Below are 25,543 nucleotides of genomic sequence, written 5' to 3'. Positions count from 1 at the left end.
CATCTCTGCTGGGTGTTTCCTTAGCATGGCTTCATGTCTCCTTCCACGCAGCTCATCTCTCCACACCCTCACACCTGCTCAGCCTTCCAGAGTCAACCTGTGCTCCGACGCTGCCTGCTCCAAATGCTTGCAACTGATCTCTTCTTTTTGTATGGCGTTGTAACAAATCTGAGACTGCTAGGCATGTTGGCTGCTAGGCTATGTCCCGGGGCAGTTGGAACTTCAAGGCAGCAGCAGGCATAATCATTCAGCCTCGCCTGCTCCAAAAGCACAAAACTTCACTGCTTGAACTGAAGGAGACACTTTCTGGCTGTATAGGGGATATGACACACAGTTGAGCAGTTCCAGTCCCATCCCCTAGAGGGCTATGTTGCACACACTGGTCAGTTATGGTATTCCTCTTGGGGACAGATAACTGATACCTTCCCTTCCTATGTGTTTGTAAGATACTCTTTGCCCCTATAGCCATCGGTCCCAAAGTTCATACTCCAGGGGATGGACAGCAAAGTGTCCTTAGAAGAGAGCCCTATGCTCTGAAATTTACTCCCTCTTCTGGTCCAGAGCCAGAGCATGGCTTCGTCTACACTGGAGTATTTAGCCACCAGTGTAAACCTCTAGTGGAGGCATACCGCACCAATGTGGTTTGCAGTCATGGTAAGTTGCACCATTGCAAGTCATATCTTACACCAGTGCAGTGTCTACAGTAGAGGTTTCCATTGATGTAGCTACAAGAGTAGCTAAAAGCACCTAGTGTAGACAAGACCTATAGCCAGAGTGTATTTATCCTGGGAGATGTTGGATAATAATAATAGTACAGAGGAAGGACTGTCTAGTTTCAGACTTGGTAAGAACCGGGTCACCCACAATTCCCTGCTCTGCCACAGACTTCCTGTGTGATGTTGGGCAAGTCACTTTGCCTCTCCGTGCCTCAGTTCCCCCTCAATAATGCCGGGATAACAGCTCTGCCCTACATCAGAGGGTGTTAAAGACTGTGAGGCGCTTAGGTACTACGGTGATGAGAACCATATAAGGACCTTAGATAAATAGGATGGTTTTGATTTGGGCCACTTCACTTCAAGTTTTGCAAGCAGCACAGATACCCCACCAATGGGAGCAGGATAAATAAGCAGCCTGGGATAATTACGCTGAGCCAGCAGCTCTCCTAGCTGGTCATTAAACACTCTCAGCGCCCAAGGTTCGGAGCACTGGGGCCCAAACCGGTCATTAAAAGAAGCATCAGGGCCAGATCAGCAATTTACTCACAGAGAAATTGCACCAGTGTTGGATGGACAGTTCGTGGGCCTGACTTTATAGCTGTCACCGGCCTGCCACGCCCTTCGATTGCGGGAGCTGTGACTGTACAGGGTTTAACACCAGGCAGCAGCATGACACAGCGTTGGGTGGGTGCAAAGGGGACAGGGTGTAGCTGGGACTGAGACACAGGCTGCCCTGTGAATCATGGGCATCTTCCCAACACCCAATCAGACTCGAATTAGTTCCTAGAACCTACCACCACCAAACAAGTAAGTAAGTGCTGGATCACCTGCAGAGATTCTACAGCAACTTAAAAGGACCCAGGCTTGAGGGGTCCTGAGAAATGGAGACTGCAGGCGCTCAGCCCCTCTCAGGACTGGGCCCTTATGGTTTGCCAGGCCAATCATGGAGGTTTTCAAAGGGAGATTCCCAATTCACAATCACGCTTGCCACTTTTCCGACTCATCACTCCCCTGCGAGATGAGTCAGGATCGTTATCCCCATTTTACAGCAGGGGAAACTGAGGCACAGAGCAGGGGAGTAACTTGCTGTTGGGTCACACAGTGGAAGTGCTGGAAATGAAAGTGGGATATTCACATTCAAAGGCAGGGGGCACAGCACCAGGAGCCGCGGAGGGAGTTGGGAAGTCACTTCCCCTCAGTGTGCTTCCATAGATCGGGGACAAGGGTACGGCCCTAATTCATGGATGCGTGGGAGGTTGGGAGGACTGAGTGTGTGTGCATGCAGGGGTCTCCTTTAGCACAAGTGTCGCAGCTCTGAAGATCCTGCATTCACACCCTGCTTACCTCCCATGCACGGGATGGGGGACACCACGTGCTCATCTTACTCAAGATCACCTGTGCCATTCGAACAGCTACACTCAAGCAGAACCCACCGGGCGCAACGCAGGAAGCTGGGGTGGCAGTCTCTGGCCTGTGTTATGCATCGGATTGGGGGATCGTCCGGTCCCTTCTGTCCTCACACCCAGGGCCCTGCTCTGCCCACAAACCACCATCAAGTACAAGAGGAAACGGGTCGGAAAGAGATGCCTGCTTGCGTCCCAACCAAAGCAGCATCCACAGACTTGTCTGGCTGCGATTATAAGTTTGGTTTGAAGATCTAACTCCCTGTGCATGCCTAATGATAGCGGTTATGGGCAGCTTTAATTAGTAGGCCTTCTAACAGCCCTGGGGCTGAGCAGCCCTTTAAATGAGTGGAAGTACTAGCAAGAAAAACACCACCTAGCTGGGAACGGGAGCTGCCTTCCTCACCTGATTATCATCATCAGAGCAGAGCTGGGGCGGGAGGAGGTACTACCTGCTGCCAGAAATAGACAAGGGCTCTGCAAACCCACCTCTGGCACGGGCGGGAAGCCCACTGTTGGCAAACAAACCCCAGCCCGGAGAGCCAACTGGCTGCAGAGAGGGAAGACGGAAGGAAGAAAGAAAAGGCAGCAGCCTCTTTCAAAACCCAGGGCCTCCCCTTGTTTTGCTGGAAGTGTTATGATTCAAACAGCACCAGTCACACATCACGGGATGGGGCTGGGGCTGGGGCTGGCTCACCGAGAGCTGACACAACCGGGCAAGGTAAGCGGCAGTTGCTGTCTTCATTATCTTGATGGCACCTGGAGATAAGAGATGAGATGCTGCCCTGATGGGTTGCTTGCCTCGGGGCACAGTGGCCACTGTCTCCCTAGCCCAGGGGTCGGCAACCTTTCAGAAGTGGGGTGCCGAGTCTTCATCTATTCACTCTGATTTCAGGTTTCGCGTGCCAGTCATACATTTTAACGTTTTTAGAAGGTCTCTTTCTATAAGTCTATAACATATAACTGAACTACTGTTGTATGTAAAGTAAATAAGGTTTTTTAAATGTTTAAGAAGCTTCATTTAAAATTAAATTAAAATGCAGAGCCCCCCAGACCGGTGGGCAGGACCCGTGCAGTGAGAGTGCCATTGAAAATGAGCTCGCGAGCCGCCTTCGGCACCCGTGCCATAGGTTGCCTACCCCTGCCCTAGAGGCAGGTTTCCTGCTCGCCAGTGACCAAAGATGTCTCCTGCACGAAGTTAGGTCTTGCCAAACCCCTAGCATGAACTGCAATAGGCTAGCATTTACCACACGGCAGCTTTGCCGTGTGCACCAGGCATGTGCACCAGCGTGGCTATGCCAGGAGCTGGAATTGGGGCAAACCTGGCCCTGGCCCTAGCCAGCCCCGAGCTCCCAGGGCATGCTGATGGTGGGAGGAGGCTAGTAAGAAAACAAAGTGGATCGGAGAGTCGGGCCTACACTAGAGCCACGTGAGGCTTTGGCAACAAACCCCAGCAGCCTTGCGGATGGCGCCTGGCTTTGATATGGCTCCAAGAGGCGCGGTGGCTGAGTGGTTAAGGCGCTTGACTGCATTCCTGAAGGTTGTGAGTTTGAGTCTGACTTGATCTCACACTGAAAGGTCACCTCCAGTTCACCTAGCTGCAAAATGGGTAGCTGATCCATCAGGTTAGGCCAGTCAAAAGCAGTTGGATGTGATGCTGGCCACATCACTGCCTTGTGCACCATTGGCTGTGAAATTGATGTGTCTTAACCTTGTCAGCCCAGTGAGACAGAGTGAAACCAGACTGGGGGAAGGACAAGCAGAGTATGTGGATGGGAATTAAAAACTGGGACGGAGGTTCCCCTCCCTGCATTACTTGACCACTGCCCTTTGAGGTTCTCACAGAGGGGAGGGCAGACTTGTTCTCCCCCCGGCTGAGTCTTCATGGCCAATGTTCCAGGCCATCCTCAAAACTGAAATCAAACCCACCTGCTGCATTGCAATAAATTAAGGATTTTTTCCTAATGAAAACACTGATCCCAGCTTAATGCTGGTGACAATATTCCAGCACGGGGGTGGGGAACGTAGCACTGCAGAATCTGCCAGCCAATATCCTGTCTGACTGCAGCCAATACTTGACGCTTTGGAGGGAAACAAACCCTTCCGGATGGGGCACCTGGCCAACCGTGCCATGCTGGGCCCAGTGGGGTACAATTCCTTCCTGCCCCCTGCAGTGATGGATGGACAGGAGGATGGATTTGTCCTTCACTTCCCCAGACAGGAGCGTAAGTAGCGGTCAGGACATTCTCCGGCCCAACGAGGCGAGCATCTCACTCATCTCCATGGCCAGGGAATTAATGCACTTCAGACCTACCCTGCCTAAGCAAGAGGAGAAAGAAGCAGCTACAGGTGGGATTTTTGGAAGCACTTAGCATTGGCCTAGCTCCACCCCAATGAAGTCAATGGGAGTTTTGCCAATAACGCCAATGGGAGTGGAGCGCTATAGGAGATCCCATGCTCCGCATATACACCCCCAGTCTCTGGGTGGCTAACACAGGCCATTAACCCTCAGCCTCACCCAGCCCCTAGGGAGTCTCCCGTATAAAGAGATACTGCTCACCATAATTTCTTGTCTGAGCAATGTGGCCTATTGGATGGAGCACTGGACTGGAACTCAGGAGACATATTCCCAACTCTGACCTGCTGGGTCACCTCGGACATGTCACGTCCCTGCTCTGTGCCTCAGTTTCCCCATCTGTGGAAACTGGGATAATGACATGGACCTCCTTTGTAAAGTGTTATGAAATCTACTGCTGGAAAGTGCCCTATAAGAGCTAGGTATTAAGGTTCCATTTCTAAGTAGTTATTAAAGGATTAAATCAATGATCAACAGGAGTTTTCAGAAACAGTTAATCAATTGTTAGATGTCAGTATGTTGCCTATAACTGTCTCCTGACGTGCTTATAACCATCTAGCATATATGCTACTAGTGCCTGCAACATGCCTATAGTAGCTGTTCATCATTAATTAACCCTTTATACCAAAGGTTCCATTTCTAAAGGGTTTAGAAAGCAGGACCAACAGAGTGCAGCAATGGCACACCACACTGCAGTCTCCGCTATAAGCGGTACACACTTGTACAAGAGCTAGTCAGACATTTTGCCTAAATACGTTTTGGTTTTTTTTTTGCCCCAACATGCCAATTCATCAAAACCAAAACTGTTTGCAAAACCGGGCGTGGTTCAACAAGTCACCTGCTTTGAAAAACGTTGGTAAAAAAAGAGTTTAGAGATTGTCGAAACATCCTGTTTCTAACACTGAACTGGAAAGTTTGGGGAAGGGGGGGGGGGTTGAGTGAAACGACTTTTCATTTAGAAATTTTCATAATTTACACTGAAAGGTTAAAAAAAGGTTGAAATTGAAATGAAATGTTTCACTTGACCTGAACCAAAAACACTGAGGATCTCGGTTTGCAAAAATTGTCAGGATTTTGACTTTCCCTCCTCATTTGGGACAGGAGAGTTTTTTGAAATGTCAAAAATTCTCATGGGACAGGAAAACCATTTCTTGGCCAGCCCTAATTTGGATGGTTACAGAGGAGAACTGCTTTTCTGGAGTATTTATAAAGTATCATGTAACCGCCCACCTTGTCTGGGTTACAGGAAAATATGAAGGCGACGTTTATTTTGCGGGAGAGAGGGGCAGGTTCTGGGCAATTAAACATTGATCTTGGGGTTTGTGCCATCACTAGAACCTCAAGGTGGAACAATGATGGAAAACTATCAGCTCTTTGGGGCAGGGTCTGTCTTTTTGTTCTGTGTTTGTACAGCCCCTAGCACATCGGGGTCCTGGCCCGTGACTGGAGCTCCTAGAGGCTACCGCAAGACTAATCATATATATTAAAGCAGGCCAACGCGAGGGCCTAGGAACAACAGAGTTCTAGTCCGGTTCCAACACAGTCTTGGCACGATGCCTTGGGCAAGTCACTTCCCTCCTCTGCACTTCAGTTTTCCTAGCCTGTAAAATGGAGGCGACAGTAGTGAACGCCAGCATGGGCTGGGAGTACTGTTTAATGTTCACAAGGTGCAGCCACTAGATTTGCTTGCAAAGCCCAGCTGGAGAAAAGGAGGAGCTATCAAATGGATTGGGAAGAGCTCCTGGCTGTATGAGGGTAACCATTCTAACCAGATGGTTGGAGGTGACCAGCTAGCCACATAATAAAGTGGGGGCTAGCAGAGGGAACACCAGGCTGCTTCAAGTAGTGAGGCTGGGGACTGTGCCCTGGGGTTGCCCTTCCCGTGGCTGCAGATGCCGGCCTCCAGAGCCTATCTTGTTTCACAGTGTCAGTTCAAAAGGCAGTCGACTGGACAGTCTGACAGCTCAAAATGGCTTGATAATATGTACATGCGTGTGTCTGTCCTATTATACACCCACTTCCTCCTTTGCGAGGCACTGAAAAGTCTTCACAAAGAATAATACAAGGATTTCTCTCCTATACCAAAGCCCGACTTGAACAGCTCTTCCAAGAGATCTCAGCCTTTTATCTCTGGATTTATTGACTGACTTTGCTCACCAGGCTAGGACAGTAGAACGTCCTTCTCAGAGCAAGCCGACAGCCCTTCACAAACCACAATCTGCCCACAGCCCCTACAGTACGATTTGCCCACAGCCCAGCCACCCGCCCCCCCCCAGCATGGTCAATTACCCTAGAGAAATTGACCCTTCCTGTGCCATAAGCCATTGAAAACACTGGAGCAGAGACAGGAACCAATTCCTGCTCAACACATCTCAGTCAGTCTAAGGTTAATGCTTTATGCATACATATGTTCACCTCCCGCCCTGTAGCACATAACTCTACTCATTCTTGCAGAGACGCCAGCCTTAATAGGCACTATCTACACCTTTCATTTATCTCAGTCCCACTAGGAAGTGGTTTAACCCTTTGGAGACATAGATATAAACTCCACAGCGCACAGACTTTATATAGGTAAAAGCCCCATGCACTTCTAACCCCAACAAACAGCAGGGTACATTGCCAGTCAGGTGTAAGTCTGTCCAAACACCAGGGTAAGTAGTAAAGTCTTGTAGCATTCGGTGTAACTTACACGCTGAGGCAGCAGAAAGGGGGTGTGAGATAAAACAGCTTGTCTCTCCCTCTCCCCACCCCCTCCATTTCTGAACAAAAGTCTGAATTTGGGAAACAGCCTCCAATCTATATCATGGGCCAATCCAAAAATCCCAGGTCCACAAACTTTGGCATGTTCAAAATCTGGAGGCAACTCTACAGGCTGGGAAAGGCTCTCTTGCAGCCATCTTTCGAGGGGGAATCCCAGACAAGGCACATCCTTTCTGAACCCCAGCCCCGCAGCAGACTGCACTGGAACCATGTAACGGTCTTCACACCACCCTTTGCCATAGGTGCTGGAACTAGGGGGGGCTGCCGCACCCCCTGGCTTGAAGTGGTTTCCATCATATCCAGGGTTTACAGTTTGGTTCAATGGCTCTCAGCCCCCCGACTATACAAACTGTTCCAGCACCGCTGCCCTTTACAAACACTTAGGAAAACATTTCCCCATGCTTCTGTCTGACAGCAGATCCTCTTTGTGCTATATTGATCCCCAGGACATTCCCCGTCACCCCCGTACCCTGCTGCAAAGTCAGGGCAGCTCTGGGAACCAGACACCCAGATTTACCTCAACTCCAGAGGCTGCCATGGCCGCCGATGCCAAGGAACGAGAGGGCTAAAAATCCAACCTGTGGCTCCAACGTGGAGGGACTGGAGGCAGAGCCGGGAAAGCAAGGGAGGCTCCCGGTAGAAGGGGAAAGGGGGGGAAAGGGAAGGGAAAGAATTGGCAACAGCGTCTCTCCTTGTCCTGGCAGGGCTGTCTGTGAGAAAGGACCGTCCCAATGCTGGAGGGGCTGGAAGGCTGATAAGCGAGGTTTGAAATCTGAAACTGCAGGTTGGCTCAGTCATATATAAACACACACACACACACACACACCCATTCATTCTGCTCTCACGCCACCCCTGCACGCTTCCTTGGTAACATCAGGCAGCCCTCTAGCTGCACCACTGGAAAATAGGCGCTCAATGAAATTCAAAGGAGGGCGGGGGCAGAGAGAGAGAGAGAGACCTGTCAAAAAAAGCAATCCGCCCCCATGTCATCTCAGGATCAGTTCTGGAAGGAAAGAACAAAATCAAAACCCAACATCAGTTTTCTCCAACGCTGTTGAGGGAACCGAACTGTTTTTATATCCCCTGGAGGACAGCTCTGATTCCACAGCCTGCCAGGCAGGGGGGCCAGAACCATTTGTACAGTGGGGATGCTGAGAGCCATTGAACCAAACTGTAAACCCTGCATATGATGGAAACCACTTCAAGCCAGGGAGTGCGGCAGCACCCCCACCATGCTGCCAGGATAGAAACATCCTGCTCTTGATTGCAAAGCGGTTTGCAAAGGAGGGCAAGACTCACCACCCCCATTTCACAGACAGGAGACCTGAGACACAGAAGTGACTCACCCACGGCCACGGTCACCCTATGGCAGAGCTGCTAACAGAACCCAGGTCTCCGGAGTCCTGTTTTCAGGAACAGCAGCTAGTGCGTTTGCTCCAGCACATTTCTGCACAGCTGTTATGTTTACTAATATCAGCACCACTACCGGGCACTTCCATCACACCAGAGCATTGAAGTCCAGAACAAAAACATTATCTAACTCACCCATGCAACGCTGCTATGTGATGGCATCGCCACCCCCATTTTCCAGAGGGGGAAACTGAGGCACGGTGAGATTTTTTTTTTTAATGTACTAATATTACATTACTATGGGCATGTTATCACCATTTCAGAGCCCGACCGGGTGAGCCCACTGCATGACAGGACTCCAAATGAAGTCACTCACAAAGCGCTTGTGAGCTTGGCCTTCAATCTCAGACTGCAATTAAAGCTCCCGGACAATCTATACACATCGCAGTGCCTCTTTCTAAACCAGGCTCTTCAGTCTGCAAACCACACAGCAGCTGGCCCAGATACACCACGCGGCGTCAGGTTAAACGGTGTGCCATTCCGAAGCGCCACTGAACTCATCTGACATGGATTTTCAGCCCAACAGCAGATTCATCTTGTTCCCCAGTCTGTGGCCGGTATCAGATGGGGTTTTACAGTAATCCAGCCTTTCCAAAAACAAACATTCACCACGGGCTTCGTTGCTGGAGGGAACTATCCTGTAGTGTCAGAAGAGGCAAAGAACTACTTGACCAACTAGCAGGACTTTTCCAGCTCTGATTTCTACAGCCCAAACCCTGCTGCCATCAAAACCAATGGCCTTGAGGTCAGCGGGATTGGAATTCAGCCCTGTGCTACATTGTTCTTTCTGAGATTATTTCCTGGGTCCAGATGGTGCCGCTGTGATCACTCTCTTAAAAGGAGCTTCCAAGATCCTTTGAGTCTGGAAAGTCCGTGAGCACGTTAAACGCACCAAGCAAATGAAACAGGATTTCAGAGCCAAACCTGCGTCTCCAAGAGGGGCAGGTGCTCAGAGCTTTGGAATGGACGCTGATCCCAACTAGCCAAACTACACCAGGCTGAAGACATCACGATAATATTACCGAGCTCTGATGTAGCACTTTTCACCCCTAGATCCCAAAGAATTTTACAAAGCTGGTCAGTATCCTTATCCCCGTTTTATGCATGGGAAACTCGGGGCACAAGAAGATGAAGTGAATTGCCCAAGGTTACCCAGCAGCAGAGCGAGGATCTGAACCCAGCTCTCTGAGTCCCTTCGTCACTTGGCCCTATTGCTCCACTGGCATTAGAGGGGCTCCAGCTGGCCATGATGGAGCCGCAGAGATCAGGAGAGGCAGGATCCGCTCCCCATTGCTTTCCAGCACCAACACCACTCACACCCGAGAGCTGGCTCAGTTTTTCCCCCCAGCAGCCTTTTCCTGGTAGCTGTCGCTTTGTTCTATCAACTCATACGCTCCAGCCGTACTGCTGATGTGCCATCATATGACCCAGAGCTGTTCGGTGAGCACAGAGAGAACTAAGCAAGATAAACAAAGAAGTAGAGAGTCAGGCTACGGCTTACGCTGTTGACCAAGACACCCTGCCAGATTTCCTCATGCCAATGTTATAACGATCCTCACTCACTTCCGCTAAAAGAAACCAATTGAGCAAAACCAAGACACTCACAAGGGAGGCTCGTTTCATCAGGAGCTCACCGGGCCTGGCCTCTTGGCACAGTTAGGAAACCTGACGACTTTGACGGGCACCTCCCCTGTTTTCAAAATGCTGCACTCACCTCCGCTCCACAGCTGGAACAGCTGCACACCTGGGCTCCTAGGCAGAACAGCGAACACTGGCCTGTGCCTAGTGTATTTCATTCGACAGTTCAAATTAGGGAGCAAGGAAGGATGGGCTTGTGGCTATGGCACTGGGCGGAGGATCTAGGTTCATTCTCTCTCCAGACCTCAGGTCCCCATCTCTGAAATGGGGGGTGATTATCCCCCCTTGGTCTCCTTTATTTCAATCAGTCAGCTCTGCAGTGCAGGGACTGTCTCTTGCTAGGTGTTTGTGCAGTGTGTAGTGAAGTGAGGTAGGCCTCCCGGGAGCTATTGTGACACACACAATAAACACAACTGCAACATTGCTTATGAGCAACAGAAGCCAATGCTGGGCTGAGAAGAACCCTGTTTGACTGGCCCGAGCTGTCTGGGGAGCAGACACCCATCCGAGATGTTCACAGGACTCCCCCAAGCCACCTGGCTGGTTACTCAGCTCGATGACAGCTAATGTCTCGCAAAGGAAAAAGAGACACGCCGATCCTTAATTAACTGCATCAGCTGGATAAACTCCACCTTGCCACGCCAAAGAGCTTGGCCTACTGCACAGTCTGTCCCCTTCCCAGCGATTCCTTTAAGGGGAGAGGGCGGTAGGGTAGGGAGGGCACTACATCCATATGGACTGATATACATTCATTCTAGAGCTCACCTCCGATCTTGTTGCTTTGAGGGCAGTAGGCAGTCGCTACTGCAGTTGGTTTAGCCCTTGGAAGGGTGAGGTAAATTTTATCCCCTGCCCCTTCCCCCCCCCCACAGATTGGCTCCCTTTATCCAGAAAGTCTTTACTAAAATTCTGCCAAATTGGAAGGGGGTTGGGAGGATTTCTCTGCCTTAGTTGGTGTCCCCAAATGCTGCTAAGTTATCCCTGCTGCCGGGGGCTTATCCCTGGGGCTCGTAAAAATACCTTGGGAGAGCAAATTTGCCCTTGAAGGGCACCCAATTGCATCAAGCATGGAATAGACCAGACTGCTTCAAGCGTCAGGTATTTTCATTGCAGCTGATCATGACCCCAGCTGATCATGGGTCTGCAACAGCAATCGTGTCGGTATAGTTCGGCAGGAACAGGCGTATCCGAACTGGAGGTGCTGCACGTCAGCCTAGAGATGCTTTGGCCATGCTTGTCCAGGGACCCAGGACTAGCAGGGGTGGGGGCTGCAGATCAGGAATAGAAGCCAAAGAGGGAACAAGCATGGAATGTTATCACTGACTGGAACGGGAAGAGATTGGCTGATCTAGGATACGAGGAGGAGTGTTCAGATGGTTAGTATCTGGTCAGTCAGAATTAGCCCAGTTTCAAGGGAATCTGGGCCTGGTTTATAAGGCTGCCACTCATTTGCTGTGGGACCCCGTCAGTTTTGAATCAGCTGCCTCCACCCCTGATGCCTAGATGCTGGGGGCATTAAGAAAGCTGTAGCTGGAATGAGGGTTGCAGGTCATTACCTATTTCCCCTGCTGTAGCAGAACACAGCACCAGACTTCTGATCAATGCTTGCTACAAGATGTACAGTACTAGGTACATGGGAGAGTATGGGAGTGGGACAGCACCAGAGAGGAGCTGTTCCCCTCTCCCCGGTGCAAGGGCCAGACGGAACGTCCCGAACGTGCTGTGCGATGCAGAAAGGCTGCATTCGTGACGCGACAGTGCTCATGGCGCAACATCCAGATGTGACGAGTCGGGGCCCAGACGGTAAACACAAGATGGAAGCCCTACAGCGAACCCAAGGCGGCCCCTATCTCCCGCAGCCTCGGGCAGGAATGCCCAGCGATAATGCAGGCATTACGAGGGATAAGATAAGGGCCTGTCAGGCTACATGCTATCAAGCCCCGCTCCTAAAAGGGATCTAAGGAAGTTAACTTGTCTGCAAACATTTCCCCAAGGCCGAGAATTGGCATGCAAGGTCTCGACCTCCAGGAGTGGGATTCCAAGGAGAGTCGAGGGGGTTTAAAGCCATTTAAATTATGTCACTCATTATTTAGGCAGTGTCTGGACAGGGAGATGAGAAGGATTTAAATTGATTCATGGTCGAGAGTGCCCCCCCCCCCCCCGTTCCATACACGGAAGTTGCCTTTTGGTTTTGGTGTGTGCATGTGTGAGAGGGGAAATCAAGGTCTTTGCCCCACACATAAACAGGCCTCCAGTCCCATTAGTCCCCTGGATTTCAGTCCAAGTTGTTGCTTTCCGCTCCGGTGAGCGTGTTGGAGTGATACGTCCTTGCCACGCAAACGAGCACCTCCCGGCTACCTCCCAAGCTGCACATCGGGACACGTCCAATAGCAACAGCACGACATGGCAACATCCCAGGGGGTTGCGGCAGACAGCTCTCCTCGCCCGGGCACCAAACAAGCTGTTCCCAGGGCTGGCAAAGGGCTGAGGGAGGAAAGCGCTGGCTAACAGAGTTAGTGCACTCGTCTTTCCCTGGTAGAGACGCCGGCTGGAATCTGGCTCGGTCACGCGGGGAGCAAGGTAGGGGCCAGTCTAGTTCCACGCTGAACTGGTGCTTTGTGTCACCCATGCTGAACAAAGAGCCACGCCGGACCTTTCTGCATGGAGCCCCTTCCATCCAAAGGCCTCCAAGCGCCCTGCCCGTATGAATGGATTTAGCCTCACAGCCTCCCCAGGGAGGCAGGGCAGTGTTGTCATCACCATTTACACACAAGGAGAGTGCGCGTTAGCTGACACGCCCAGGGCCCCAAAGTGAATCAGTGTCAGAGCTGGAATCCAGATCTCCCGACTGCCAGTCCCGTGCTTTAACCACTAGGCCTTCCCCACCTGGTCCCTGCTCAGGAGAGGACCAGGAGAGGTGGGATGCCAGGGAGAGCAGCACATTAGGATTGAGGGGCATTGGCAGAGCCCAGAACTGAGATCGGGAGGGTTGCTGTGTGTCAGGACGAAGGTGCGTTGGCGGAGCTGGGGAGAGGTACGTCTGGAATAAAAGGGGGCTGCAGGTTAGGACGGAGACGCACTGGCAGAGCTGAGTCAAGGAAACTTGCACAGCACCTGTTTGCTCTACGCCTGGCTCCAGCTCCCATTGTCAATCCCTCACTTTGATGCACTTTAAAGAATTCATTACATTCACACTCCAGTAGTCGCTTGTTGTTTCCAAATAGGACAATCTATTTGATTCAGAAAACACCAAAGCAAACAATTTGTCTCATACAAGCTGGAAGCCGATTCCCCTTGACAGGAAAAGAGCGCGGAGTGCACCTCGGAGGGGGAGGGGGGAGAGAAGAGGGGGAAGGAATAGAAAACACGGCTGCATTAGACTTACAAAACCCAGAACAACTCATGATTGCTGTTCAGCCGACCTGAAAGGATACACCGTGCTGGGGAAAATGAACACGCTGGATGTGGGAGCAGGGGCATGCAGAGTGCAGCAGGCCAAGCTCATCGTGCACAGATGGGCCGTGAGCAAGAGAGATGTCCAAAGACCCCCCGGCCCCAGCCATCCATGGCCCCTCCTCTCCAGACTACGATTTGCCACCCAGCAAACCCACTCAGGTATCTCACCTCCAGCAATGGCCAAGAGTTGATGCTGCAGAGGAAGGAGAACTCCCCTCCCCAGAAGGCACCAGATCCCTTAATCCTTACCCAAAAGACACTCCCTCCCTCATCCTCCCCTCTTCAATGCCGTCTCCGCTCTGCTGTTAGTTGTCTCCTTGTACTCTGCCCCCGACCCTGCACCCCTCTCCCTGTGCCCCTCTGCCCCACGTGCACCAGGGGCTGTGTTAAAATGACTGAAATCCCAGTCTCTACTGGGCAGCAGTGACGGCTGCGATGGGGCCTCGGGTATTAGTGGCATGCTCATCTGACAGACAATCAGAGCGCTGAACTACATTGCAGGGGCCTAGGAATTGGTGCCCGTTGGTCCCTCTCGTTCTCTGCCTGTGGCACATCACAGACTAGGCTCCTGCAGGCTGTACTCCTTGGCTCCGTTTTGGTTGCTGGGTTTAGCGTGCAGGTGCTGGTGGCTGGTGATGTATACAGGAGGCCAGACTAGATGATCTGGGGGTCCCATCTGGACTTAAATGCTAGGATTCTGTGAACCCCCATCCCATAGGCATGGGGGCGCAGCTCTGCCATTCTGCACCGGGCTACAACAAGCACCAGAATCAGACCAGTCCAGGCTGTAGGGATGTGGGGGCGGCTTGGCAAGGCCTGGCATTTGGGGCAGCCTGCAGGCAAATACCACAGCATGTTGGGACAGAGGCAGCCTCAGCCAAGCAGGGCCCTGGGCCCACAGAGGAGAATCAGAGAGCACAGTACAAGCGATGGGGGAGAGAGACCGAAGGGGCTTTGGTTAGAGAATGTTACAGAGGGAGAGGGACGGTGTTTGACAAAGTACTCGCGATGGAGCCAAGCCAACATGCGCACGCTAGGACGGGGCTGGATCAGAGAGAGGGACACCGTGTTGTGGCTAATGAGCCAGATATAGGGTCTGTCTAGATTAGAGACATGTCTTGATGGAGATTCAAAGGTGTGGCATTGGGGGGTGTTAGTCAACCCATGCTAACACTCCCGTGTAGACTCTGGCAGGGGCTAAGATGGTCACGTTGAAGTCTAGGCTTCTTCCCTAGGGATCATCACAGCCAGCTAACAAGCGTTAGTATTACTTGCCCTGTCTACACTAGGGTTTGACATTGGGAAGGCAGGTACTTGGCAAGGTCTGCCCATGCGCCTCAACCCTGCCCCGCAGTCCCCTTGCTATTCCAGTCCCAGTCTCTCTCTCTCTCTCTCTCTCTCTCTCTCTCACACACACACACACACACACACACACACACACACACACACACACACACCTGTCAGAGCAGCAGGGCCACCCGGGCGCTGAGCAAGGAGAAAAGGCATCGGGTTCCCTAGCAACCACTGACAGGTTCTTAAACAAATCACTCCGCTGTTTATTACACATGCTCCTGCTGCCTGCCAGTCAGCCCCAAACTAGCACTGCCCTGTCTGGCAGCCCTCCCGCCACAGGCTGTGCCTACGCTAAACTATGGGCCATACCCTCAGCAAGTGTGAATTGGCCTAGCTCCATCACAGTCCCCTGGCTGCTGCAGGTGCCCTGTCTGCACTAGGGGCTCCCACCATCCCTGCCATGTGGGCCGCTGAACCAGAGGGCTCAACGGTGACAAAATGTACACTGAACCTTAGGACAATGCCTTTCCCCCAGTAGCAGAAATACTGGGGGGAGAGGAGGGAGAAAGGTCTTGCGATTTGGCTGCGACTTCAGGATGGCCAAGAACTCCAGCCTTGCAAGGTCCTGGGCACTACTGGTCCTTCGGCTCACTGCTAGTTCTGGCCAGGCGCTGTGCTGCTGCTGTGCCAGTCATCAGGTCTCCCCACTTGAGCAGAGCAATTCCAGGCTCCTCCGCCTGCACACAGGTGGCCTCTAATGACTGGCATAGGAATGCTAAGCTGGCATGAACCAGCAACGCAGAAACCATGAGTTTGGCACCCTCGTCCCGGGTATGAGGCAGCCCCATCCTCTCGAACTGGGGGGGGGGGGGGGGGGGGGGGGGGCAGAGAATGGGGGGAAAAAAGTTAGCCTCCAAGTGCCTATCCCAGGCTATAAATGAACTGAACTCTCAGTACTGGGCTCTGGGGATTCTTCCATCCCCTGCCCTGAAGAGCAGTTTGTAAAGTTGAGATTAAAAGGAGAAACAGAAGGAAACTTCCCGGAAGCTTCTGAAGAGGGAGGTGAGGCTGGGACAGAAGGAACCGGCCAAATAGGGTCACATTTCAGCCGACCCTCCTTCCAGCTCTCATCCCTTTGATGGAACACATGTTCTTGATGGAGCCCATACCAGTGCAGGGTCCCCAGTCAATCCAGTGCTGCAGCCTCTGTGTGCAAGGAGCTCTCCAGCAGCAGTGACTGGGCTGTCACAGGAATACAGGAAGTGTCTGGGGACCATTGGCTTGGGATAGGCAGGGTGCTCACCCAGCCGGCCACAGCTTGGGCTCTCGAGTGCCTGCTCAGCAGCAGGTGCGGGGTTCCCCGCCACTCGCCTGGGGAGACAGGCAGCCCCAGGAAGGCCAGGTGTGAGGGAGCCTCTCACCTCGCATCACCCACCGGCAGATTTACGGCTCCTGGTTCCCATTGGAATGCAGGCAAGAGAGTTTTGTTCCAGGGCAGCTGTCCCCGCGGGCTGCAGAAGCCATGTGTCCGCACGCATGCCCATGTGTGTGTTCAAACATCCATGCAGGGCCATGTTATGCAAATGTGTACGGTACAGGATTGCCGAGGGGAGAGTGAGGTGCCTGTATAGGTCTGGGCCTGAAGAGGCCATATGGGAGCCCACGTGCTGCTCTCTATTACACCAACATAAATTAGGGTGACCAAATAGCAAGTGTGAAAAATCAGGACTGGAGGGTAACAGGCTCCTATATAAGACAAAGCCCCTAATACTGGGACATCTGCACCCCTGAACGTAAATCCCTAGCAGCTCCAACAAGCTTCATTGACCCGGGCCGCCTCTCCAGGTGTTACTCCAGATTTACAGCCGTGTAACAGAACAGGATTGGGCCCTGGTTGTGTAAAACACACTAAGCATGGCTTCAGAGCACTGTGCAGGCTTTAGCTAATTCTACTTCACACACTGTCAGGTAGGTGAGTGTCATTATCCCCCCTGGGGAAACCGAGGCACCGAAAGGCCCTGCCCAAGGTCACACAGCACATCAGTAGCAGAGTCGGGATTAAAACCAGGCAGCATCTAGATCCAAGTCCTAGACTGCTGCTCTCTCTGTGTGCTGGGGAGAGAGCATACAGTCTAGGGTTACCATTCGTCCGGATTTACCCGGACATGTCCTCCTTTTTGTGCTAAAAATAGTGTCCGGGGGGAATTTGTAAAGCACTCACAATGTCCGGGATTTCCCCCTCCCCCGGCACAGCAGAGCGAGCGGCTGGGAGGGCTGCAGGAAAGTCCCGGGCTGGACTCCGGAGCAGCTGGAGAGGAGCTCCGCCCTGCATTCTGAGCAAGTGTCTCAGCACAAAGTGCAGCCCTCCCCTTTTGCAACTGGGAGCGGTTTCTGCCATGCAGCGTAGCAAAACGGGAGCGAGAGCACTTTGTGCTGATACAAGGGCAGCTCTCCCCTGCAACCCGGTCCGGACCCGGGACCGGGTTTTGTTGTGCAGGGCCAGGGACCGGGTTTTGTTGTGCTGGGGAGCTCAGCCACGTGTCCGGCTCGCACAGAGCCCAACACCCTGTTCTGAGCAGCAGGGTAAGGGGGGCAGGAGAAGGGGCAGGGAGGTTCTGGAGGGGGCAGTCAAGAAACGGGGGGGGGGCTTTTTGGGGGGAGTGGAGAAAGTTTTGGGCAGTCAGGGTACAGGTAGGGGGTAGGGTCCTGGTGGGCAGTTGGGGGGGAGTCTTAGGAGGGGGCAGTTAGGGGACAAGGAACAGGGAGTCTTAGGTAGGGGGTGGGGTTCTGGAGGGCAGTTAGGAGCAGGGGTCCCAGGAGGGGGCAGTCAGGGGTCAAGGAGCGGGGGGGGGGTAGGGGGCTGGGAGTTCTGGGGGGGAGCTGTCAGGGGGCAGGAGTGGGGAGAGGGATCGGAGCAGTCAGGGGACAGGGAGCAGAGGGGTTTAGATGGGTTGGGAGTTCTGGGGGGGGCTGTCAGGGGGCAGGAGTGCGGAGAGGGATCGGAGCAGTCAGGGGACAGGGAGCAGAGGGGTTTAGATGGGTTGGGAGTTCTGGGGGGGGGCTGTCAGGGGGTGGGGAGTGGTTGGATGGGGCGTGGGAGTCCCAGGGGTCTGTCTGGGGGTGGGGGTGTGGATAAAGGTTGGGGCAGTCAGGGGACAAGAGGCAGGGAGGCTTAGATAGTCCTGGGGGGCAGTTAGGGGCAGGGGTCCCAGGAGGCGGTAGTCAGGGGACAAGGAACGGGGGGAGGGTTGGGAGGTCAGGGGGGGCGGGAAGTGGGAGGGGCAGGGGCGGGGCTAGGGCGGGGCTCCTCCCGTCCTCTTTTTTGCTCGCTGAAATATGGTAACCCTAATACAGTCTAATGGTTAGAGCACAGGAGTCAGGAGAAATGGGCTTGATTCCCCACAGAGCTACTGCCTCATTGTCCCTTGCTTTCCCCATCTGTAAAATGGGGCGACCCCCTTTGCAAGACTCTTTATAGCCTTTTTCCCCAGGGCCCGAGAAGCACATTGCGTCATTGCTTGGAGGGCAGGGAGAGCGCAGGCACATAAAACTGCTATTTACAGCTTTGCCGGAGTTACACACTCATGAATGCCATTTAAGGGGCTGGGATTCAGCCAACAACCCTTCCCCTGGCTTTGGCCGGGGCGTGCACATGTAGGGTGGGGAAGCGGCCTGTGACCTTTGGGCTGGGAACATCTCGCTCTTTCTACTTGAACACGGCCCCCAGAGTTCCTTCCCGACCGGACAGGGGCTTGGGCAGCCGGACTCCCGTGGGAGGACGTTCCCTGGGGAAATGAGAGATTTCTAATGGGCCCTGGAGGCTGAGGGAGCCGGTGCCAGCAGGAAGTGAAAGGGAGCGTTGATGGAGGGGTCTGGCTCGCTGCCCTGGCTGCACCAGTTTCTCTAGCTGGAACCTCCCAGATGTAATGGCAACTCTGCTCTCCAACTTCCCCACCAGACCCCTCCTCTATCTCTAGCGCCTCAATCTCTCCCGGTATCCCCCACCAGCCACCAATCAGTAGGGCTAACCCAGGTGAAGAGAAGGGATGAGCCTTGGTTTGCTCACCAGGGACCACTCCTGGCAGTGTCGAACCACACACACACACACACACACACACACGAGTTCCAACCAGCCGTCTTTGGCTGGCAAGGATAGGTGTGATGCACAGGCTCATGAGGACAAAGAGCCCCTTTTGGGACATCCTACTCCAGAGCTCACTGTCAGCGCCCCATCCACCAGCAAAGAGGAGAACAGCACGGTACTTCCCCATACGTATTGGCCAGGTGCGTAGACTATGCAGAAGAGTGTGTGTGCAACCAGCTATCAGGCTACAGGGGACTGTTGGGGTGCAGAATTCTTCTGCTGCCTCAGCCTGCAGCCAGACCAGGGAGGTCTCATTAAGTCCAGCCCAGGAACACAAAAGGCTGAGGGCCTCTCTCTGCCAGACAGAGAGAGGGAAAGGCAGGAAGCCCAGTTGAGAAATGCCCTTGATGTCGTAAGTACAATCCTGTCATAGGGATTTGTCACCTCATTTGAGACTAATTATTAAATATTTCTATTACAGCAGCACCCAAAGGCCCCGATCAGGCTCTGAAACTGGTTGTGCCAGGCACCTAGAGAGACAGTCTCCACCCCAGGGAATTTATCAATTACAGGCAAAAAAGCAGAATGGCCCTGTGGGCCAGGCACTGGACGGGGACTCAGGAGGTCTGGCTTCAAAGCCTGGCTCTGCCAACAGATTCCCTTTGAAACCTTGGGCAAGTCACTTCTTCTCTTTGTACCTCAGCTCCCCATCTGTAAAATGATCCTTCCTTTCCCCCCAGCCCTGTCTGCCTTGTCGATTTAGAGCATAAGCTCTTTGGGGCAGGAACAGTCTCCTGTGATGGGTACGGATAACACCTACCGCAAAGGGCTCCCGATCTCAGTTGCCGCGAGACAAATAAACCAAAATCACAGAGGCCAGGCAGGGGCCGAGTGGTCACTATACCCTATTGCCCGCATGTGGCACATGGGGGGAGTGGCATGGAGACCCCTCCCCCCGCTCACATGGAATGATGTAAAGAAGGAAATTACACAGTTAGCCCCCTGGGGACCTCAAGGAAGAGACTCTCACCTTCCTGCCCGGCAGAGGCTCTTACTGTTTGGCAAGAGAGTGAGAGGTGGCAGCTTTGACGGGCGGCACAGCCCTGCCTTAATAATAGCGAGCATTTACACAGCGCTTGGCACTGGCTGACTGCTCCATTGTCTAATGCTGCCTTTCTCTGCCACATAATTAACCCTGTGCAGCATCAAGGAGTGTTTGCTCAGTGGATGCTCAGAAAGGCAGCATTGGAGAGCGGGGTAGCCAGCAGGGCAATGGGATACCGCCTGTCTCTAAACCCACGGACTCCAGGGACGCTGCCCTTCTGAGCATCCACTGCCTGTCTCCATTCCCACCCTCACTGCACCGTTAATGGTATTACATAGCTTGAAATAGACCAGATGATGGGCACGCTGCAAAAACCACTTCTCCTGGAAGGGGTCAGGGGGTGAGGCTGAGATTTTTGTTCCCAATTGAGGGGGCTGGTTTGATGTACCGGTGGACTGAGTTGATTCACAAGTCTCATGCAATTGTTTTTTTGCTGCGGGACTGCCCTCATGTGCAGCCGTACGTTTACTTGCTCGGGTGCCTGGAGCTTTCAGCATGGGCGGTTTTGATTGTTATCTCCATAAACAAACAACAGTAAAAATAATACAGGGCTGTGTGTGTTCAAAGCACAGCCCAGACATGCCTCTCTCCACCACGCCTATTTTGCCTGATGGGGAAAACAGTCACAGCCGAGACTGGTCCAGGGTCAGTGACAGAACCCGGATTCCAGCTGCCAGGGTTCCCAATGCCCAGCCCTGTGCTCTGTTCACTGTCTGTTGAGATATTAAAAGGAAGCCACTCAAAAACCCACATCCAACATGAACATGATCTCAGCCTCCGCCAGGCTGTTTCCGCCACCTGTTTTTAAGTGGCTGAAGCACTGAATACACAGGGCGCGTCGCAGGGAGGAGAGGCCCCAGTGCCTGCATCGAGCTAGTAAACCAATCCAACAGTGATCCCCAAGCACCCAGGAAGGGTCATTCCTGGCATCACAGCCTTGAGGTCCCTGTGGCTGCTCCTAAGCAGAGCTTGGCTCCCAGTGAGGAGCTGGGCCCCTGGTAACAGAAGGGGCCTGTTTGCTGAAGAGATCCACCATCCACCCTGGATTCAACCATCTGACTGCCTGATATGGCCAGGGAGCATCCTGCTTCGCACCCCCCAGAGCCGACGGGGAGGCAGGGGTTCCAGTAGCCTCCGCTGCTGCGTCAGCTGTCCCTGGCTAACAAGGCAGAGCTCTGCACCCCAGCTTCTAACCCAGCTCAGGCCCAGCAGGGGCACAGCACACGGTGTGGCCCTCCGGTGGCCTATGTGAAACAAGTTGGCAGCTTCTCAGCCCATTTCTCGCTAGGCGAGCGTTCCCACCCCCCCAAACCAACATCCTGCTTGGCCCCCACCCCCTTGTCTGCAAAGCCAGCAGAGAGGCCAAAGGCTGAACCAGTCAAGAGGCAGAAGTGCCCCTTCCCACCCAGGTCAGGATGGGGGCACATTGCTAGGCAGCATGGAGGACACTTGTCTAGGCTCTGTCTGTTCCCTATAGATAATCAGAAGGCACCAGCTTCCCAGGATGTCAGCCCAGCACCCTTCAGTGCAAGGCTCAGCTGGGCGGCCACTGGCCGGGGACAAAGGGAGCCATGCAGGAGGTCTTTTTTTGACCCTAGATCTTATTTGTTCCGCTGAGCTGTCGGTTCGGGTCCATCAGCCGATAATCTGCCCACAGCCCCCGCCGCCGCCCTCTGCACTCCCCACAGGCAGCCTGGCCGCTCGCTGCGGAGCAATTAGACAATTAGAGAATCAGGCTAAGCCGACTGCTCAGGAATGAAGCACTTCCTCGCAGTGTCACCCAGATGCTCCGTGCACACAGCGAGGGGTGCCTAGCATGCATGGTCAGGGAGGGAGGGTGTTACTCCCATAAATTGCTCACCTGCACTTTTGCAACCTATTGGGAAACCTCCTGAGCAATCCTGGATCCTGCAGCCCAGTGCATAGGGCAGAGGATTTGCACCTGGCTTGGAAGGTACTTGGTGATCTCAACTCCCAGGGGGAGTTGGTTCATAGCACCAGACCACAGGAGCTGTTCTGATTGCAGCTGTTTGCTGCGAGAGGCCCGGGACTGGAATAGCAGGGGGCTGCAGGGCAGGACTGAGGTGCATCGGCAGAGTTTATAGGGGAAGCTTAGCCCAGCCCCTGGCCACACCACATCTGATTCTAACCGGAGGCATCAATCAGTCACCTCCCAATCAATCAGCTCAACGCCCTGGTCTGCTCTAGAAAATCCCATTTTGTTGCCCCAGCCAAAAAAGAACAAACAAGGATGTTAGTGTGCATCCCAATCACCCAATGGGGGCCATCACACCCCTGGTTCATGCTGGGACTGACCAACAGCCAAGCATCCTGGAGCCACCGAGAGGGAGCCGGAGAAATTGACAGCGGCAATTCCTAAAGCAGACCAGCACCAGCTACTCCAGCGCTCAGTCTGGCTGAGGTCTAGCGGCCACGGGCGGAAGCGTCCGTCTCTCTGGGGTAGGGATGCTCTGAATTGAATGGGAAGGCGACACTAACAGCACAGCTCAGGACCCCACATGCACAACACACAGGGTGGAAACGTGGCCCTGAGTATGCACCGATTCCAAAGCCTCGGACCTAAGCCCAGAGGAGCAGAGAGCCAGGGAACGCACAGGTAACAACTGAACTTTAACCGCATAAGTAACATTCCTAGTGGCTCCAATTCGTCACAAATACTGATAACGGCAGGGCTGGAGGGCTAGCACGGGCCTGTTTCTAGAGAAGCAGGGCCCTCAAAGCCAGAGGTTTTTATCTCTCTGCTCAGGGACACTCAGAAGAAGAAGAAGAATCACTGGCGATTAAAGAGTAGCTACATCTTCTAGAATCAGCCCTTTATCGTAACTGCACCAGGAGCAGAGGACTGACCTACTGCAGGGAGTGAAAGGGTCGTAGATGCCAGAAAACGGCATTTGTCTTCTCTGCTATGAAGCGTTCAGTTTTAAAGAGTGAATGACCTTGCGTTGCACAATAAGCCACCCCCTGGATTCACATTCAAAGGCACTTTTCATATATTTTGAAAGATTGACTGTGGATAAAGAGCTTTTTCTATAGACATTCAGGAAGGAAGCATCACTTAGTGGTTGGAGCAAGGGGGCTGGGAGCCAGCACTCCAGAGTTCTGTTCTCTGCTTTATCACCGACCCACTGTCTGATCTTGGGCAAGTGACTGCTCCTCTCTGCCTCAGTTTCTCTACTAATAAAATGATATCATCTTTGCTTCCATCACCAGTGTGATGTGAAGATTAATTAACATTTGCAATATGCTCTGAGACCCTCCGCTGGGAGGTTAAAGCATTAGCATGGTCACCGTTTCCCTTTGGATAATGGGCTTGGATTAGTCAGCAGCATGTCTGCTTGTTAGGTCCCCGCTCTTGGATTTGAATAACGACGATAGCCACTTATTACAATTCAAAATGGCGCAGAGTAGCCTGCCCTGACCCGGTCCCCTGGGGCGAGTGTGAGTGCAGAACAGCCATTCGCACCAAGAATCTGACCCATTGCTGCAATCATGCGCAGAGTGAACAAAGCCATTTGCAGCAGTAGGTTGGTTTCCTAAAGGAGATGGGGTGAGAGCAAAGCTTTGACGGGCAGCCGTCCTGCAGCACTCAGCGGAGGAAGCGCTTTGGGATCTGTGCTGAGTTCAGCATGCATGCGGCTGTTCAACAGAAAGAATGAACCAGAAAACCTGTCTTAATTAACCCACGCTGATTACATGCCGGAGCTGCTCACTGACACTTTCCTCCCACTCCTGAATTAATCCAGGCCACTGGGTCAGGCTTTTCTGACCATTTACGTTTAAAATTGGGTTTGCAAGGAAAAGACCAGGCTATAGCGCTAACGAAGGGACAGATCCCTGTACAGCAGGGTCACTCCTAGCCCCTGGATGGTGTAAGAGAGATAGTCCCACTGGATCGTAGGCTGTGCCCTCTCTGGATTCCCGGCTGGAACCGTGCTCTCAAGTCCTGGTCATTTATCTCAGCATACCGGGGTGGGGCTTTCAAATAATCCGGACACGGGCCCGTGTCCCACTTTCAAAGACACCGGGTGAGTCTGAGGGTGCAGCAAGTGAGGGACACGGACCACCAAAGCCAGGTACAAGGGAGGTAAGTGCTGTGTAAGCTCCGCCCACACAGCTGTCTCTATCAACGTACCTCAGTTCTAACCTGCTGCCCCCCCTGCTCTTCCAGTCCTGCCCTGGGCTTCTCTTTTGCAACGACTTGTCAGCGATGCCAGACGGTACAGGGCAGGTATTGCCAAACAGCCAGGAGAAACTAGGTTATTCCACCTGGGCCCTAAGAAAAGACCCAGCAGGCCTCTTCTCCAGAGCTGACAGGCCAGTGGGGTACCTTTCTCTGCCACCCATACGGTCTCCCCGGCAACTCTGCGCTTCCAGAATCTGGCAGGGATTGCTATAGCATCTCAAAAAAGCCCCCCAGCTCCTGGAAGACACTTTCTGGGGTGGTGGGGGAACCCAAACCCTAAGAACAATGCAGCCAAGGAGTCCTGCCGCTCCCCTGCTCTCCTCTGCCTGTGAGTGGGGAGGGGGGGAAGAGAGCAGGGCTTGTTAATTGTTAGCCTGCTCTTTCACTCAACAGTCTGCGCTAAGGTACCATGGGAATCACAGGTCCAAGCCACACAGCGGGGTGGAGGGGGAGTTAACGGGCAGCAGGGGAGTCTCAAAGGCAAAGCAGATGGAAGCCACGTCAGGGATGTGGGAGCAAGGTGCTCAGAAGTCTGTCTGTACCTAGCCATTCTTAGGGCCGCTCCCTCCCTCGCCCATCTCCACCTCCCTCTGGTCCTTCCTGAGAAGAGATACCTACCTACGTGGGAATCTTCTGCAGGCTCCCTCCCCAGTCCCCAAGGACGGCCTCGGGGAACACAAGGAGTTGATATGCATATGCAGTTTAGTCTCCCTAATTGGCATATGTGTGGGATATTTCTTCCACCTTTGCTCTCTTATTCTGTCCTGTCCTCTGGCTGCTGCCCTCCACTCCAGAAGTGGCTGCATTTGAACAATGCTGCACAGATGTAGTTTACAGAGTACTTTGGGATAAAAGGAGCATGTGACTGTCTAGCTCCCACCCCCGTTCCTGACCCACACTGGAGATATAGGTAAATCCAGTTCGGTGGGGTGGGTAGGTACTGCAATCATGTGACCATAGCTGCCTAATTCACGGTCAGGCACCATCAGCAAATTTCATTCAGGGGCTTAAAAAATATCATAGCATCTCCAAACATGACCCATGCTATTGGGTTGTGACACACGTGATTGAAACAAACAAGCCTACAAACACAAGCGATGGAATGAAACTAGGAAGGC

General features: G+C 53.1%; 1 protein-coding gene across 23 annotated transcripts in view; it reads right to left on the bottom strand.

Moving 5' to 3' along the window:
- The window catches only part of PLEKHA6 (pleckstrin homology domain containing A6), a 143,804-nt gene that overhangs the window by 88,425 nt on the left and 29,836 nt on the right, over positions 1-25,543 (bottom strand). For 3 of the 23 annotated variants that reach the window (XM_005308244.4, XM_042849035.2, XM_005308240.4), the window contains exon 1: positions 7,753-8,074. The exons of 2 other annotated variants lie outside the window; for them this stretch is intronic. In XM_005308244.4, the coding sequence (XP_005308301.2) occupies positions 7,753-8,069 (317 nt within the window). In that variant the 5' untranslated portion in view covers positions 8,070-8,074. Of the gene's footprint in view, positions 1-7,752; positions 8,084-25,543 lie in introns of those variants that run through there. 18 more of the 23 variants (XM_005308245.4, XM_065591539.1, XM_065591538.1 and 15 more) reach the window with 11 other exon arrangements.

This window comes from Chrysemys picta, chromosome 4 (genome assembly GCF_011386835.1).
Source record: "Chrysemys picta bellii isolate R12L10 chromosome 4, ASM1138683v2, whole genome shotgun sequence".
Lineage (NCBI taxonomy): Eukaryota > Metazoa > Chordata > Testudines > Emydidae > Chrysemys > Chrysemys picta.
The sequence above is the reverse complement of the archived record's forward strand: the minus strand, read 5'-3'. Positions and strand labels throughout refer to the sequence as shown.